Source organism: Chiroxiphia lanceolata, chromosome 7, assembly GCF_009829145.1.
Source record: "Chiroxiphia lanceolata isolate bChiLan1 chromosome 7, bChiLan1.pri, whole genome shotgun sequence".
Lineage (NCBI taxonomy): Eukaryota > Metazoa > Chordata > Aves > Passeriformes > Pipridae > Chiroxiphia > Chiroxiphia lanceolata.
This window is the reverse complement of record NC_045643.1, coordinates 24,974,158-24,987,735: the sequence shown is the minus strand read 5'-3', so window position 1 is coordinate 24,987,735 and position 13,578 is coordinate 24,974,158. Positions and strand designations below refer to the sequence as shown.

General features: G+C 36.7%; 1 protein-coding gene across 5 annotated transcripts in view; it reads left to right on the top strand.

The window, feature by feature from the left end:
* The window catches only part of XRCC5 (X-ray repair cross complementing 5), a 49,482-nt gene extending 38,240 nt beyond the window's left edge, over positions 1-11,242 (top strand). For all 5 annotated transcript variants that reach the window (XM_032693611.1, XM_032693613.1, XM_032693612.1 and 2 more), the window contains 5 exons: positions 2,419-2,528; positions 3,033-3,129; positions 5,116-5,183; positions 10,084-10,155; positions 10,964-11,242. In XM_032693611.1, coding sequence (XP_032549502.1) covers positions 2,419-2,528; positions 3,033-3,129; positions 5,116-5,183; positions 10,084-10,155; positions 10,964-10,978 — 362 coding nt within the window. In that variant the 3' untranslated portion in view covers positions 10,979-11,242. The remainder of the gene's footprint in view (positions 1-2,418; positions 2,529-3,032; positions 3,130-5,115; positions 5,184-10,083; positions 10,156-10,963) is intronic.
* Positions 11,243-13,578: the final 2,336 nt, after the last annotated feature.

Sequence of the window (13,578 nt, the reverse complement as noted above, 5' to 3'; positions counted from 1 at the left end):
TGCTCCAAAACCAGGGATATCTATTTTTTGCAGCACCCAGACCCAAAGATTCAGACTAATGAAAAGGCAGCAGGAAATCAACAAAGTTCTCAGACCTAGAAGTGTAAAGGAACAGAGTCCACTTTGAAAATTTCCAGTTATAATCCTTATCTACTGTCTCTGGTATGGTCTTTGGCCCCTTGAAATAATTTGGTAGTCTAACCAGAACACAGGAATTTTCTCTATTCTAGATTCATTGGCTTATCATTTAAGGGAGACCAGTGGACAGAACCAACTTTAGCCAAGCTGTTTCAAGATGTTAGAGGAATCTGACTTAAAATACTGTTGCCATGTAACCTGTTTGCTGCATATATTATGGTCTTTCAATGCCTAGTAAAACACTGTAGGTTTCCTTTGGTTCCTTACAACAAATTTCAAAAGGAGGCGGCTCACAGTCAGTAGCAAGAAGACGTCTTTTCTTCTGATGGCTGCCAGGGCAATCAAATGGAAAGAGATTTTAAAAAAATAAATGCAAAAGAAGTAGTAGAGTGTCTGATAATTTCAAACAGTATGTGCTGGAATCATTCTGACAATAAGGACTTTATTGCACCCTCATAGTGCCTGGGTTTTAATTAACACATTCAATGAAAAGGCAGTGTTTAAAAAGCCACCACCACCACTGAAAACACCAGCAGGACTTGCTTTTATTAGTGCAATTCATAAGAAATTAGAACATTTAATGAGAAAATCATTAACCATGAAAAAAATGGACTGACTTAACTTGGGGAGCTTAAGTAGTGAGGCTTCAATTTAGTTTGTCAGCTACTGGTGAAATAAATAGAGAGTGAGCTGATCACCTCTGGCGCAGTAGGCACTTCAACACACTTTCTTGTGCTATAGCTGCTGTTGAGCAGAACCATTTCAGCCTCCTTTTCTAAAAATTGTCAAAAAACTAGTGGGGAGAATATCAAACATGCCTTGTTTTGCTCTTTTCAGAGATGCTGTCCTTCAGATTCAGTTCAATTGGGCATTTTATAGAGAATAGTATAACAGCCTGTGCTGTGTATGCTCACAGTGAGCAGAGTGGAATACAGTACTTAAACAATGTCTCCATGTGTTTACTTCTCCTTCTTTTCCACCACTCTGGCAGATGATCTTCTCTGTTGATGTAGCTAGCCTTGGCTGAAAGATTTGCAGTGACAACTGTGCCCATAACATCTGGACATAGGAAGGGCTGTATGTCAGGCGAAAGGTTCTGCTAATCCAGTAATTGGTTTTTAATAGTACGAGAACAGGACAGGCAGATGCTGTGACTTGTTCAGAATGCTGTCCTGAATTTTCTTCCTTGATGGCAACATCACTGTTAATCTCCATTGATAGAGATCCTCTTTTAAGAATTATAAGAACTTATTCAAACATTTTTTTAAGCTGTTAAAACATCAAGCAGCCTGTGCTGGAGGGGGTTAACTGGTTTATGTTTGAAGAGGTACTTTTTTTTTTTTTTGTAGTTCTTAACCCAACTCTTGGCTCTTGTTTTGAGAAAGGCAGGGAACTATCAACTCCCTATTCATCTTTTTCAGAATGTTTCTGAGTTTATAGATCACTGTTGTATCCTCCTCACATTTGTCTTTTCCCAGGCTGAGGTGTCTGCCAGAGGGTAAAATTGGACAGTTCCTCATTTGTAATTAAACATAAAGTAAAGTACTAAAATCCAGTAGAAATTAGTAGGGCTTGCAGAGCTCTTGAGTGACATTTTTACTTGTCTTGTTTGCAGTGGTTTACAGCTATTTACCTTTTAGGATCTGAACAGTAAGGATAAAACTGGTGTTCCCCTTCTTTTTGGTACAGGTCTCACTGTTTACCTCTGCTTCTTTCTGTCACACAGGCACAGCTTATAATACTTATCTCTATAATGATAAACAGTGTTGCCCTGATGAAAAAAATCATTGAACTACCTGTACAGAGACAAGATATACTCTAATGTCAATAACAATGAGGTAGTCTTTTAACTGCAATCACCCTACAGATGTTGTTTTGACATTATTACACCTTTCTTGTAAATTTAATGCTTTTATTGAAATACGCATCTATTCAAGGATGTTAGGGTGTATGCTGGTGTTGTAGAACATAATCTCCCTAAGCTTTAGGATCCTGAATGTTCTGGTTTTACTTTTTATCAAACAAGCGAGGCCAGCGCTTTTTTCCTTGGCTTTCAGGGAAAAGGCTTTTGTCTTGGACATGCTTGGGGTTTTTCCTAGTATATATAGCTATTCCAGAGAGTCTGAAGTAATTCTCAGTAGCTGAGATAACAATAATCAACTTGTGTAGCTTGAGGCACTGTGGGTATGATTAACTATTTAGATGGGTGTGGAATAGAAAGAGTGCATCTTGAAAGTGTGCATCCTTTGATTTATTTATTTATTTCTCCTTGTCTTCCAGTGAGTCAGCAGTTGATAAACCGCATTGATCAGTTCCTGGAAAATAAAGGTTCACAGTACTACATGAAAGGGATCGATTGTATCAGAGTTTTCAGAGAGGAGGCCATGAAGGTAATGTTAATATGTGAATACTCTTATCTCTTTCAAATTAAAGACCTGTTTGCTGTATTAGAAACTTGATAATTTATTGCTGCAGCAAAAAGAATTGATTTTTAGGTTAAAGTATGTTTGAAAATTTAGAAAGAGTTGCATTTTATGCAGGCTTTTATTCTTACTGGAATGGTGACTGGCTTCTCTGGTATTATTTGCTGTTGTTCATTTTCTTTTAAACATAAAACAGAAGGCCTATGACCCGATGCTGGTGTAAGAAAAATAAGCAATCCTACAATTTTCTTCTTCAATAAAGCTATTTACAAGGAAGTCTTTCTAGCTTTCTGAAAGGCAGTTTTTGTGGCTCACCTTTCCTTAGAACTCGTAGTTTTAATAGAGATAAAACCCAAATTCTGTAGTGACTTTTGCATTCACTGTGTTAGATGACTCATGAAGAATTAAGTTTGCAGTGCTCTTTAGTAGTTTAAATATTCTTGTTTACCATTGGTGTTTTTTTTTTTTCAGCTGTCCAAGGTGCAGTGCTTTAATGACTTTCTGCAGGCCCTGAAATCAAAGTTGGAAGATAAAGCCTTAGCTGATTTCTGGGAGATCATGATACAAGGTAGGATGTCATTAAGAAAAAACAAAAAAAACCTCAATTTCTGGTTGTATTTCCATTTATCTATTATGTAAGAGGAAAACTTTGTTAGCAATGGGACACTTAAATTACCCCACAGCAGTATTTTGGTATGGTTCATTCCTGCAGCCTGTTTAAAAATGTCTAAAAAATCTTTCATGTTGCAGCTTCCTTTTCTGCACTAATAGTTTCATATCAACAATATTCATAATGCCTTGCCAAGTCTTGTTGCAATGGTAGATTAATTGTGGAAGAAGAGAGACAAATTAAATGTTACGGGATAAGGAGAAGGAGACACAATTTCAGCTGAATTTCAGAATAAATGGAAGAAACTCATGCAGCAAAGATCTAAAAAGATTCTTCCAATTTAAGCTTCGCAAAAGTCATAGATAGCATTGAAATATGTCACTGATCATTTTGTATTTAAGTAACCTAAAAGACAGAATATGTGGTAATATGACACCTACCTGATTAAACCGGGAGATACAAGGCAGTGCCATTCTAAAAGACATTCAGAGACTACACAAGTGATAAATAAAGGAACATTTTCACAAATACGAAACACAGTAGACTAAAAAAACCATCTTTTACATCATACTCATGTTTTTAATTGGAGCCAATGCTAAGAAAATGTGTTAAATGCCCAGCTGTAACTCTTAAGAGTGCATGGTATAAAATGCAGTGATGTGCTTTTGTATAGTACCTTTCAAAGTGATAAACTCCAGGCACACTGTAATGTCTACTTCATCCAACTTTTGCAAAATACAGGACGGGAATTTGTTTAGTAACCCAAAAAAACAGCACAAGACAACACTGACAAGAATATTATATTCAGTAGTGTTGTAAGGGACCTTCTCTGAAGAAATTAGAAAAAAGAAACCAATAAACTTTGAAAGCAGAAAACTTAGATCTTTCAAAGCCATGCTGGAACAATTTTTAGGTAGTATGAATCCGAGTTTTTGACAAACTGGAGTATATTTTTTAGGGGAAAAAACCCCACAGACAAAGAGACATGATATTTTCATATTAAATATGGTATCTTTTTTGAGAGCATGGTGAAAAGAAATCATGGTGCTTTATGCATAATCTAACTGCTCTCAGTAAGCAGCTGAAATTGTGTTTTGCTTGCTGCTACCAGGAGGAGAAGTCCTGTTTTCCCTGATCTTGCCACATGACCCATCCCTTCTTTTCTACCAAATGTGGTGTGCATTGGGCCTTGTCATGAGTGACTGCAGTCACCAAAAGAGGATGGATGTAAGTTAATGTGTTAGTAGCTCAGGAGCAAGGCAGGTCTGTTTGACAAGTTCACTTGTTTCATGGAACTGCCATGGGGTTCTACGGGTGTTACACTTGTGCTGCTGCTGAACCTTTAGGAAACTACAGTTCTTTGCTCTCACACCCACAGCTGCTTATTCAGGCACAAGCATTTGTGTGGCCAAATGGTGAGGAGATTCTCTGGGGGGAGTGGGAGAGGGCGGGTTCACTGCACAGGATGGAGGTACTGGCACAAGCAAGGAGCCAGGTGGGCCAGGACCAGCACTTTGGTAGTTAAGACTCTAGGTAATCACAGCATAAGTGTCTGTATGCTAGGAGTTAATTTCTTCTAAGGACGTAAGAGCATGCTGTGAATGACTAAAAGTGTAATTTCTAATAGATTTTCAGCATTTCATCTGTGATCTATGATTTCAGTGTCTCATTAGTTTGATTGTCATAATATTAGCAGTTTCCTAAATGGATACTTCCACAAGCTTATGAATATGCTCATTAATTTATTTTTATATCATAGTTTATATCATAGTTGACTCATTTATGCAAGTCACATTTTCCTTTGAGCAATATTTTTTTTTTTTTTTTGCTGGTAATGATGGACACATTAAGAAGTTGGCATTTGGAACACGTTTTTCATTTCTAACATAGGTTCATTTTGGGAAGCCTTCTAATGATGTTTTATATATCTTTTTCATTTTTCAGACAGAATTTCTTTGATCAGTAAAGATGAAGCACAGGAAAGTTCAGTGACCAGCGAAGAGGCTCAAAAGGTATTGTTTTTTTAATGAGCATCTGTTTGTATAGAGACCTTGCAGTGGAACAGAAGACTTTCTTACATGGATAAACTTTTAGGTGAATGAAACAGGATCAGTATGAAGGAATAAGAGTGTCCTTTTGCCACACAATTGAAATTGCCCCAATTCAGAGCAAAAATAATTCTTTAGCATGTATAATGACGTTTTACTTTAATTGGTCTTTAGAAAGTAGCATGTATTGACATTATCTGAAGATATCCTCTACAAAGACTAGAAACTTCAGCAACTCTGTGTAGTGGAACAGCAGTATACTGTTTACATATATAAGATCCCTATTTAAACTTCACAGAAAGAAATGTCTTCTCACGGGTAGCACGAGCTCAAAAATCAAATACTTTTTATTGTCTAAACATGTTGAGAACTCCAGCCGTTAAGGTTGTTATGGCTAGTTTTCATAATATATGCAATGATACCAATATTTTCCACTTTATGCAGCCCTTGTGATTGATGGATGACATAGGTGATGCTGGTGTTATTTGTGATCATATTAGATCCTTTCGGAAATGAGAGTTTTGGAGTACTTGCAGGTATAATTCCTACAGATATACAGCACTTCAGTAACTGCAGTGATGAATGAAGGATGTCACAGTTACAAATGACTGAATTTTAACAGGCAGAATGCTGCCTTCTGTTTGGAATAAAGCAGAATTCAGAGCTGCTGTCAAAAATTGTATTTGTGTGGAGAGGGTAAGATGGGGATTATTGTATCAGGCTGCTAGTTTAGGAGAAAGAAGGTCCTTGTATTACAGACCCCCTGAAGGTAAACCTGTGGCTAAAATCACTAAGTATTTTGCAGAGAAGTAGCTTTTATAAAAGAAGCCACATTGATTTTTGCAACTTTCAGACCTTCCATTAGCAATAGCCAGAAGTGTGTAGAAGTAGGTTCTCAATGAATTAGTTAATGAGCGGAAAAACGTTGTATTTTAGAAACTGCTTTTTTCATCTCTAACAGTTTACCTCAAGGTGAAGAAGGCACAGAAATGTCATGAAAATGGAGAGCCAACAGACTAGGAGTCCAGAAAGCTGAGCATGTGTGCAGGGTAGAAATGACAAAGTATGATGATTTTTCTAGACATGAAGGACCTAATGGCTGTTTTTCATTAGACATAAATGTACAGAGCAACTCTTTTCCCCGGTGGTGGTTTTAAAGAGTATCAGGTTTTTTTATTTATTTATTTCAAGTGCTATGAATTTACTTGGAAACTTCTTAAGACAATGTTCTTCTTGAGAACTTTACTTTCTAGTCTGAAACTACCATTGATGCTCAAAAAAATATGCTAATGCTGTGTGAAATAGCTGTTCCTTAAGGAAATCTCTACTAACCATCAAGACCTTACACAGCATACTGTTGTCTTAACTGTGAGCTTGTGGTAGCTAAAAAGTACTATGCCTGCATAGGAATGCAACACAAAGTACTAAGGACTAATTTACAGCTGCCAGACTAAGCTGAAGCAAAGCTGGTGACTTCAAATTAACATTTCTGTTTACCATCATCCTACAATCAGCCACATGTTGCAGTACAGGAAACTATTTTGTGATTGATTGAAGGTCATACAATAGCCATATGTTCCTATTAAATTGGGGGAATGAGAGAATGCAAGAAATCAGTGCTGCAGCAGAGTTCTCTAACATTCTCTAACTTACCTTAAATTCCAGAGTAATTGGGTTGCATCTCTTTCCTAACTAGGCAGTTGGCAGTCCTACTTACTCACTAGGTAGCCACCTCCCCACACATTGTCCAAACTAAAACCAGAATGCTAATTTGCCATGGTCCATCAGGGGCTCATATGACTTTTTACTTAAACTGTAAGACTGCATGTTGTTGGAAGAAGATGCGCAGGGATAGAAAATTTTATCTTGAGGCTATGGTGCTGGTCTAAAATCTAGTCCTCTTTGGTCCAGTTAAACCCAGTCACAGGTTTGCTGTGTGATACAAAGTCAGCATTTTCGGAGGTCTGTAGTAGATTGCAGAAGTGGTTAATTTTTTTTTTTTTCTGTAGTGAAGACAATATCCTTCACTAAAAGATTATATTGGATTTTTCAAATATCCCTCAATAGGGTAAGATGCAAGTTTTCTTCACCTCTGTAATAAGTCATGTGCAAACCTGTAGGTCACGGGGTTGGCTGTCAGTGTGGTCCTATGTGACACAAAAGCCTTTTCCCTTACATCCTGGTTCTTACCTGATAGTAGTTTCAGGACTGTTTTGGCTCTAAGATTTCAGGTTTTATAGGGTTGCTGTCTGCAGGAGAAAGGAAGGCTGCTTATTAGAGAGGTAACATGTAAAAGTTTCCTTTTTCTTTTTTGCTTGAGGTAGAAATAGTCAGAAGTGGGTAGAAGTAGGTTCTCCATGAATTACTTAATGAGCAGGAAAAGGTTGTATTTTAGAAACTGCTTTTTTCATCTGAACCATGGTAGGTTATCCATTCATGTTTTCCAATCACTGAGAAAATGATTTTAGGTAGTTTTGTTGGGTTTTACTTTTTTTTTGTAATAGTGGAGGTACTCTTTTTAGAGCATGAGGATGATAGGTTAAAAGAGTAGAAATGTCAAGTGCTTTTTCTGGTTGCATTGAGGAAGATAATGGATTTCAGCACAGCTATTATATGTAATTTCCTTTTGCATAAATGTAAAATACTTTTTTGGAAAAAAACCCCAACTTTCAATATTCAGCATTTGATGGAAATTTCAGGTTTCAATTTATTGCAAATCTTCATCATACATTTCTCTAGCTTTTAGCTTTCTTTACCTAATATAGTGTGAGAAAGCTAATTTTGAAAACTTTGAAAAATGTGCTGCTTTCAGAAATGCCATTTGACTCTTAATTAAGTGTGTAAAAATGAAATTTGATCTGGCACAAAAAGCCTTCGAGAGCTGACAATGTCATTAGCTTTTAGTTTCATAGTATGTGCTTTATATTACTACTAGATTAGTAGATTAAGAACTCCTCCAACAAAAAAGATACACAGACATACAGCATCTTGAAATTCTAATTCCTTCTGTCCTTGTCACATTCTCTTTTTTCAGCTACCAAATCTCCATGATAAGTTGAACTCCGCACATTAAAACGTGTGTTGTCTGTGGAGTGACCTTTCGACATTCCTCTTGGATGTTGCTGTTTAGGATGTAGGAAAGGTCTGAGCTTTGGCTTCTGAGACAACTAGGCAGAGGTTGTCTACATCCTCTATCTTTGTGTTAACCAAATGTAATGTATTTGCTTTTCATCCTAGTGCATATGATATCTGGTTCTTTCCCACAGGTGGGATGCAGCGGGTAACGTCACGGTATTTTATCCCGTGTCTGAAGCTGTCACGAGTCCTCTAGAGAAGGATCAGAATATTTTATTAGTTTAAAATAGCATTTAAGCTTTTCACAGTACAGGTATATTGTCTCAGAGGTTGGTGGTGCTGGTGGGTATCCCATGGCCTCTTACACAAGCTCCATGGCTGTTACAGTTTGGGTCCTCAGCTGAACAGCAGTTTGCTTTCAGAAGCCATCTGTTTGCACAAGAGTTACATTAAGCAGGGTATTTGTAGCCTGTTTAATGTGGTTATTTTCTAATTAGCTGTTCTCTTCCATCACCTGGAGTTACAGTGAGGTTGTTTCTTAAGGATAATGGAACTCAAAGTCACAGAATGTGGCTTTTCTACCTCCTCTGCTTTGCATCTGTTTTTTATCCTGGGCAGAGTTGTTCCTGGCTCTGTATGTTTGTTCTGGTGTATTTTAATAAGGAAAAAATATTACTCTATATTAAGGATATTGGTAAAAAGATTGTAACTAAAACTTGAAGACAACTGGATGCTTTTTTAAGTAGGAGTCAAGTATTGATATTTTTTTCTACCATTCTAGCTAATTTTTTTATTTTAGGCTGAGGGAAAAATAATTCAGAGGCAGCAGTACTCCAGGTATTGTCTATATGTTTGATTTCAGTTGTTGTAGTGTCTGAGCAACATACCTTTTTCTTCTGTTTATGAATGTCATGCTTTAAGTGAAGGGCATATGGTGAGTTGTATCAGCAGCTACAGCAATACAATTTTACGTAATGAATTTTCTAATTTTAAAGACTGGCATTCTAACCATCTTGCATGTTTGAGGGTGGCTTGTTTTTTTTCATTCATGTCTTTGTTCATTTGTTAAATGTTAATTGAATTAAGCAGAGAAACTTCTACACAGAACTAATTCTGTGCTCTACACAGATCTAGAATGTTGTACATAGGAAATATCTTAAGTCACTGATCAGCTCATGTATGTATTTCTATCAGTGGGGACCAGTTTGTTATCCTCGAGTATTTTGTAGCTACATACAATATTACTTTTAAAAATTATATTTTTTTAAGAACATAAACATGACCAAACGGTAGGGGACAAAATTTCATCTAACCCAGAATCCCGTATTTGACAGCGGACAAAAACAGATGGGTAGGGGAAAGTGTACAATCCCAGGCTCCAACCACTGATGTCTCAAGAACTTTTTATGCTTGAGGTTGTTTCTGTGAACTTAGTAGATTTCAAATGATTTCTCTTCTGTGAAGTTTCCCCATCTCCCCCTGAACCTAGGGGCTAATATTTGCAGCATCCTTATTGTAGGGTGTTATACAGCCTTAACCATATGTTGTCTGAAGAACCATATCCTTTTGTCTAGTTTTTGACACATTTCACCATAAAATCCTTTAAAAGCAAGTTTAGGAAATTTCTTGTATTTTAAGATGATTTTGGAGAGGGGAAACCAGAAAAACTTTCTTCATGATTTTTAATTACAGGTGGATTTATTTTGATACAGGGAGGAGACATTCTGTTAAAATAGCCTGAAATGCTCTCAGCTTTGTCAGTATCACATAAATACGTTTGTATTTTCAGTTCTTGGCTCCAAAAGAAAGTAAAAATGAAACTCTGCCTCCCACAGATGAAGGTGGTGATGTTGATGATTTGGTGAGTACTGTAAAGATATGATGTGGCTTTAGAGTTCAACTGTAACTGAAAGGTACAATGAGAGAGCACGAGTACTTCTTAAAGCAATAGATTAGAGTGCATGGCTTAGAAAATGCTAAAGGAATTGAGTCAGAAAAGAGCCACATGAAATTACTTATTTGCTATCGTAAAAGTTAACCAGGTGTGTAATTTCATGATGGCAAATACTATGTTACTACATAACATAGGTGTTTACATAGGCAAAATATGTCCTCTAGTGTGTTACAAAACAGCCAGTGAGGCTGCTCATTTGATGGTGGATTGTTATAATTTACTATAATAGCATTTAACAAAGCTTGTATTTCTTGATCAGCCATTTGTGTGGGTTGAAAACTAAAATTGTTTAAGAAAATATGTTTTAATCTTCTCAATTAAACTTCTCTATATAGACTTGCTGAAATTCAAGGATTTCAAGAAGGTTTTTAATAAATATTTTAGCCATCTTTTACAGGCTGAGTCATTACAAGTCTGACTCCAAGGCTTAAGCTGATGGTGTAGATGGTTTCAAAGAAGCTTCAATAACAGACAGATTTCTACTTTTAGATTGTACTTTTTAAAATTTATAAATTGCACATATGTTTATAGGAAGATGAAATTTTTAAGTTTGCTTTTGTACTTTAAAGAAGCTTAGTAATAAGCTCTGTGCAATCCATTTATGTTACATGATAAGGATTTCCAAATTTGCTTGTATATTCTAAGTGCTAAACACATGTAATACATAACTTGAATTCATTGCTGCTCCCTTCAAATCTGTTTCTTCTGTTTGCAGTTGGACATGATGTGACTGGGTGATATATGGTGACTATACAACCAAAGTTTTGGAAGAGATCTCCCTGTGAGATGGGGCACAAAAAAAGATGCTAATGAGAAGACAGTACATCCATCTTTATTTTCTCAAATGAGAGCAGAAATCCCAGAAACACTTCCAGTTGATATAAATATCATCTGACTTTTCAAAACTAGAAAAGAAGACTGAAATGACTGAAATGAAGTGTTTGGGAAGTAATAATAGCTTTAAGGCATCTTCTTTTTTTTTTTTTTTTTTTTTTTTAAGAACACTGAATCTAGCTTGTCCTTGGTATTGCTTTGAGCTAAACACTACTCTGGTGCCTGAAATTCTTGTTACATTGCCTGGGAAGGAAGACAGAAATGTCACAGTGAGGTTACCAGGTCATACTGAATCTTTAGTGGAGGTAACCCCTTGGCATTATGGTTACAGAAAGGAAAAAGTCACTATTTTCATGCTTTTAAAGAAACCCCAACCAACCCCAAACAAAAACAAACAACAAACAAACTTGGGGGAGGAGGGGAACAGGAGGAAATTCTAGGCCAGGGACTCACGAAGTAATAGTTTGAAATGCAAAACAGAATCTAAAGCACACAGCAGAGCCACGTGTGCTGATTTTGCCACACTGTACCCAAATCAGTAATTATAGTCATCTCTATATTACAGGTTCTCTATTCTGTCAGCTCAGCAGCAACTTTAAGTCTACCCCTTTCTGTTATACTTTTTCCTGTTTCATGTGCTGGGATTTTTGATTTGTTTAGACTTCTAAGTAGTACAGTTACTGCAGATACACCTGGTGCTAAGGGGAAGAATGAATCGGTTATATCTCTGTTTCAGACACTGCTGATAACTGCTAACACAGAGTAGAAGAATCCATGAAAGCTGTGCACTGACACCTGTGACAGATAACTGATAATAGTTAACACTGGGAACCGGGAGAGCAATCCAAAGTAGTCAAATACTGCTTAGAAAGAGAATACTCAAATTTGACTACAGATGAGAGAAACAATAATGACACCTTCACACATGCTTGTTTGTTACAACCAGATTAATTCCATTATGATAAATGTATAACCATACTGTAAAAAATGGTATTAAGATCATAAAAAAAAGAAAAAAAATCATGATCTGTAATTCCAAAATGTTGTGGAATATCTGCACTTCATACTGACCAACAGCTCCCCTGTGGGAAACAGCAGTTGCTTTTTGTCCCTTCTTCTCTTGACAGCAGCCTGCTCTCCCCTCTCTTGCATCCTGTCCCAGGTGAATTCATTGAAAGGGTTTCTCAAATGCAGATGACTGGGAGTAAGTGATCTTTGCAGATCTTTATAGCATTTTATATTTCTCAACTGTAAATAAGAAATATTTGATCAGTGTTTTGATTGTCTTTTAAGACCAATTTATGGAGTACAGCATGGACTGGTTTGTTTGGGGTTTTTTTTACACTTCATTTTTGTTTGTTTGTTTGTTTAATAAAAATATTTTAAAAATTGTTTTTTGTCGTCTTCAGAACCGTGTTTGCTAAAATCAGGTGACCAGCTATGCAGTACCTAAGAGAAACAATCTAAAGTCCCTTTCCTGGGCCTACAGTATGAACACAGAATATCGAAATTCCTCTACAGAAGCAGAGTGTAATTACTTATGCTATTCTTTACAAACTCTAAATTTCACAACAACCCGATAAAATAATTTTTACCATATTGTAGAGATGATGAGAAAATCCTGGTAAAGACCTCAGATGAGATAGAATTACTTTGCAAATCAAAACAAGGATTAGGGCTTTCTGTTTCTTTTGCACCAGTTGACCACATTTCCAGAGTGTATTGCTTCTGTCAAGCAATAGACATGTAGTTCATGGAGAAGTGCTGCATAGATCTTATTGCTGCCTGTACAGCACAGTATGTACAGGTAGGCTCAGTGTGGTAATTGAGTTGATAGTACTGAAGAGAGGAATGTGAATTTATGACTAAAAACAAGTGAAAGCAAATTCTTAAAAGACAAGTGAAGTGTCTTTCATTCTGCCCAACCTTCTGAGTACCAGTTATCAGAAGCTTCTGATCTGTCTTACTTAGGGTCTATCAAATAGCAGCCTGATTTTGCACTTGTTCTTATTCGATGACTGGAAAAGATCTTACACTTAGTTTAAGCTTATCTTTTCAGTTATAAAGTCTGAGAATACTCATTTCGAATTGCAGTACTGACCAGTCTTCAGAAGCACTAGAGCAGTTAGTTGTCCACTTCAAAAGCAAATATACAGGAAACACCACACAAGAAATAAAGAGTTCAGCCTTTTTTCCTCTTCTTTGGCTGGCCCAGTAGCTGAGCGTACCAGACAACAGCCTCATTGTCATGTCACATCAGCCATATTGTGTGTTGCCTAGTCCACAGGTCCTCTTCCTTCTTCTCTTCCTTAGTTAGGAGTGTGGACTAAAAACCAGTATTTTGCAGTGTGGACATTGGGAGGCGGAAAGTATCCAGAGGTACTATACCAAGAAGTGTAATTAATATGCGAGGGAGCTGGGATCATAGCATGAAACTCTGAATACTCTACAGAAAGATAAAATACTAGTTTTGGAAGTCACAGAGGAAGAATCAGG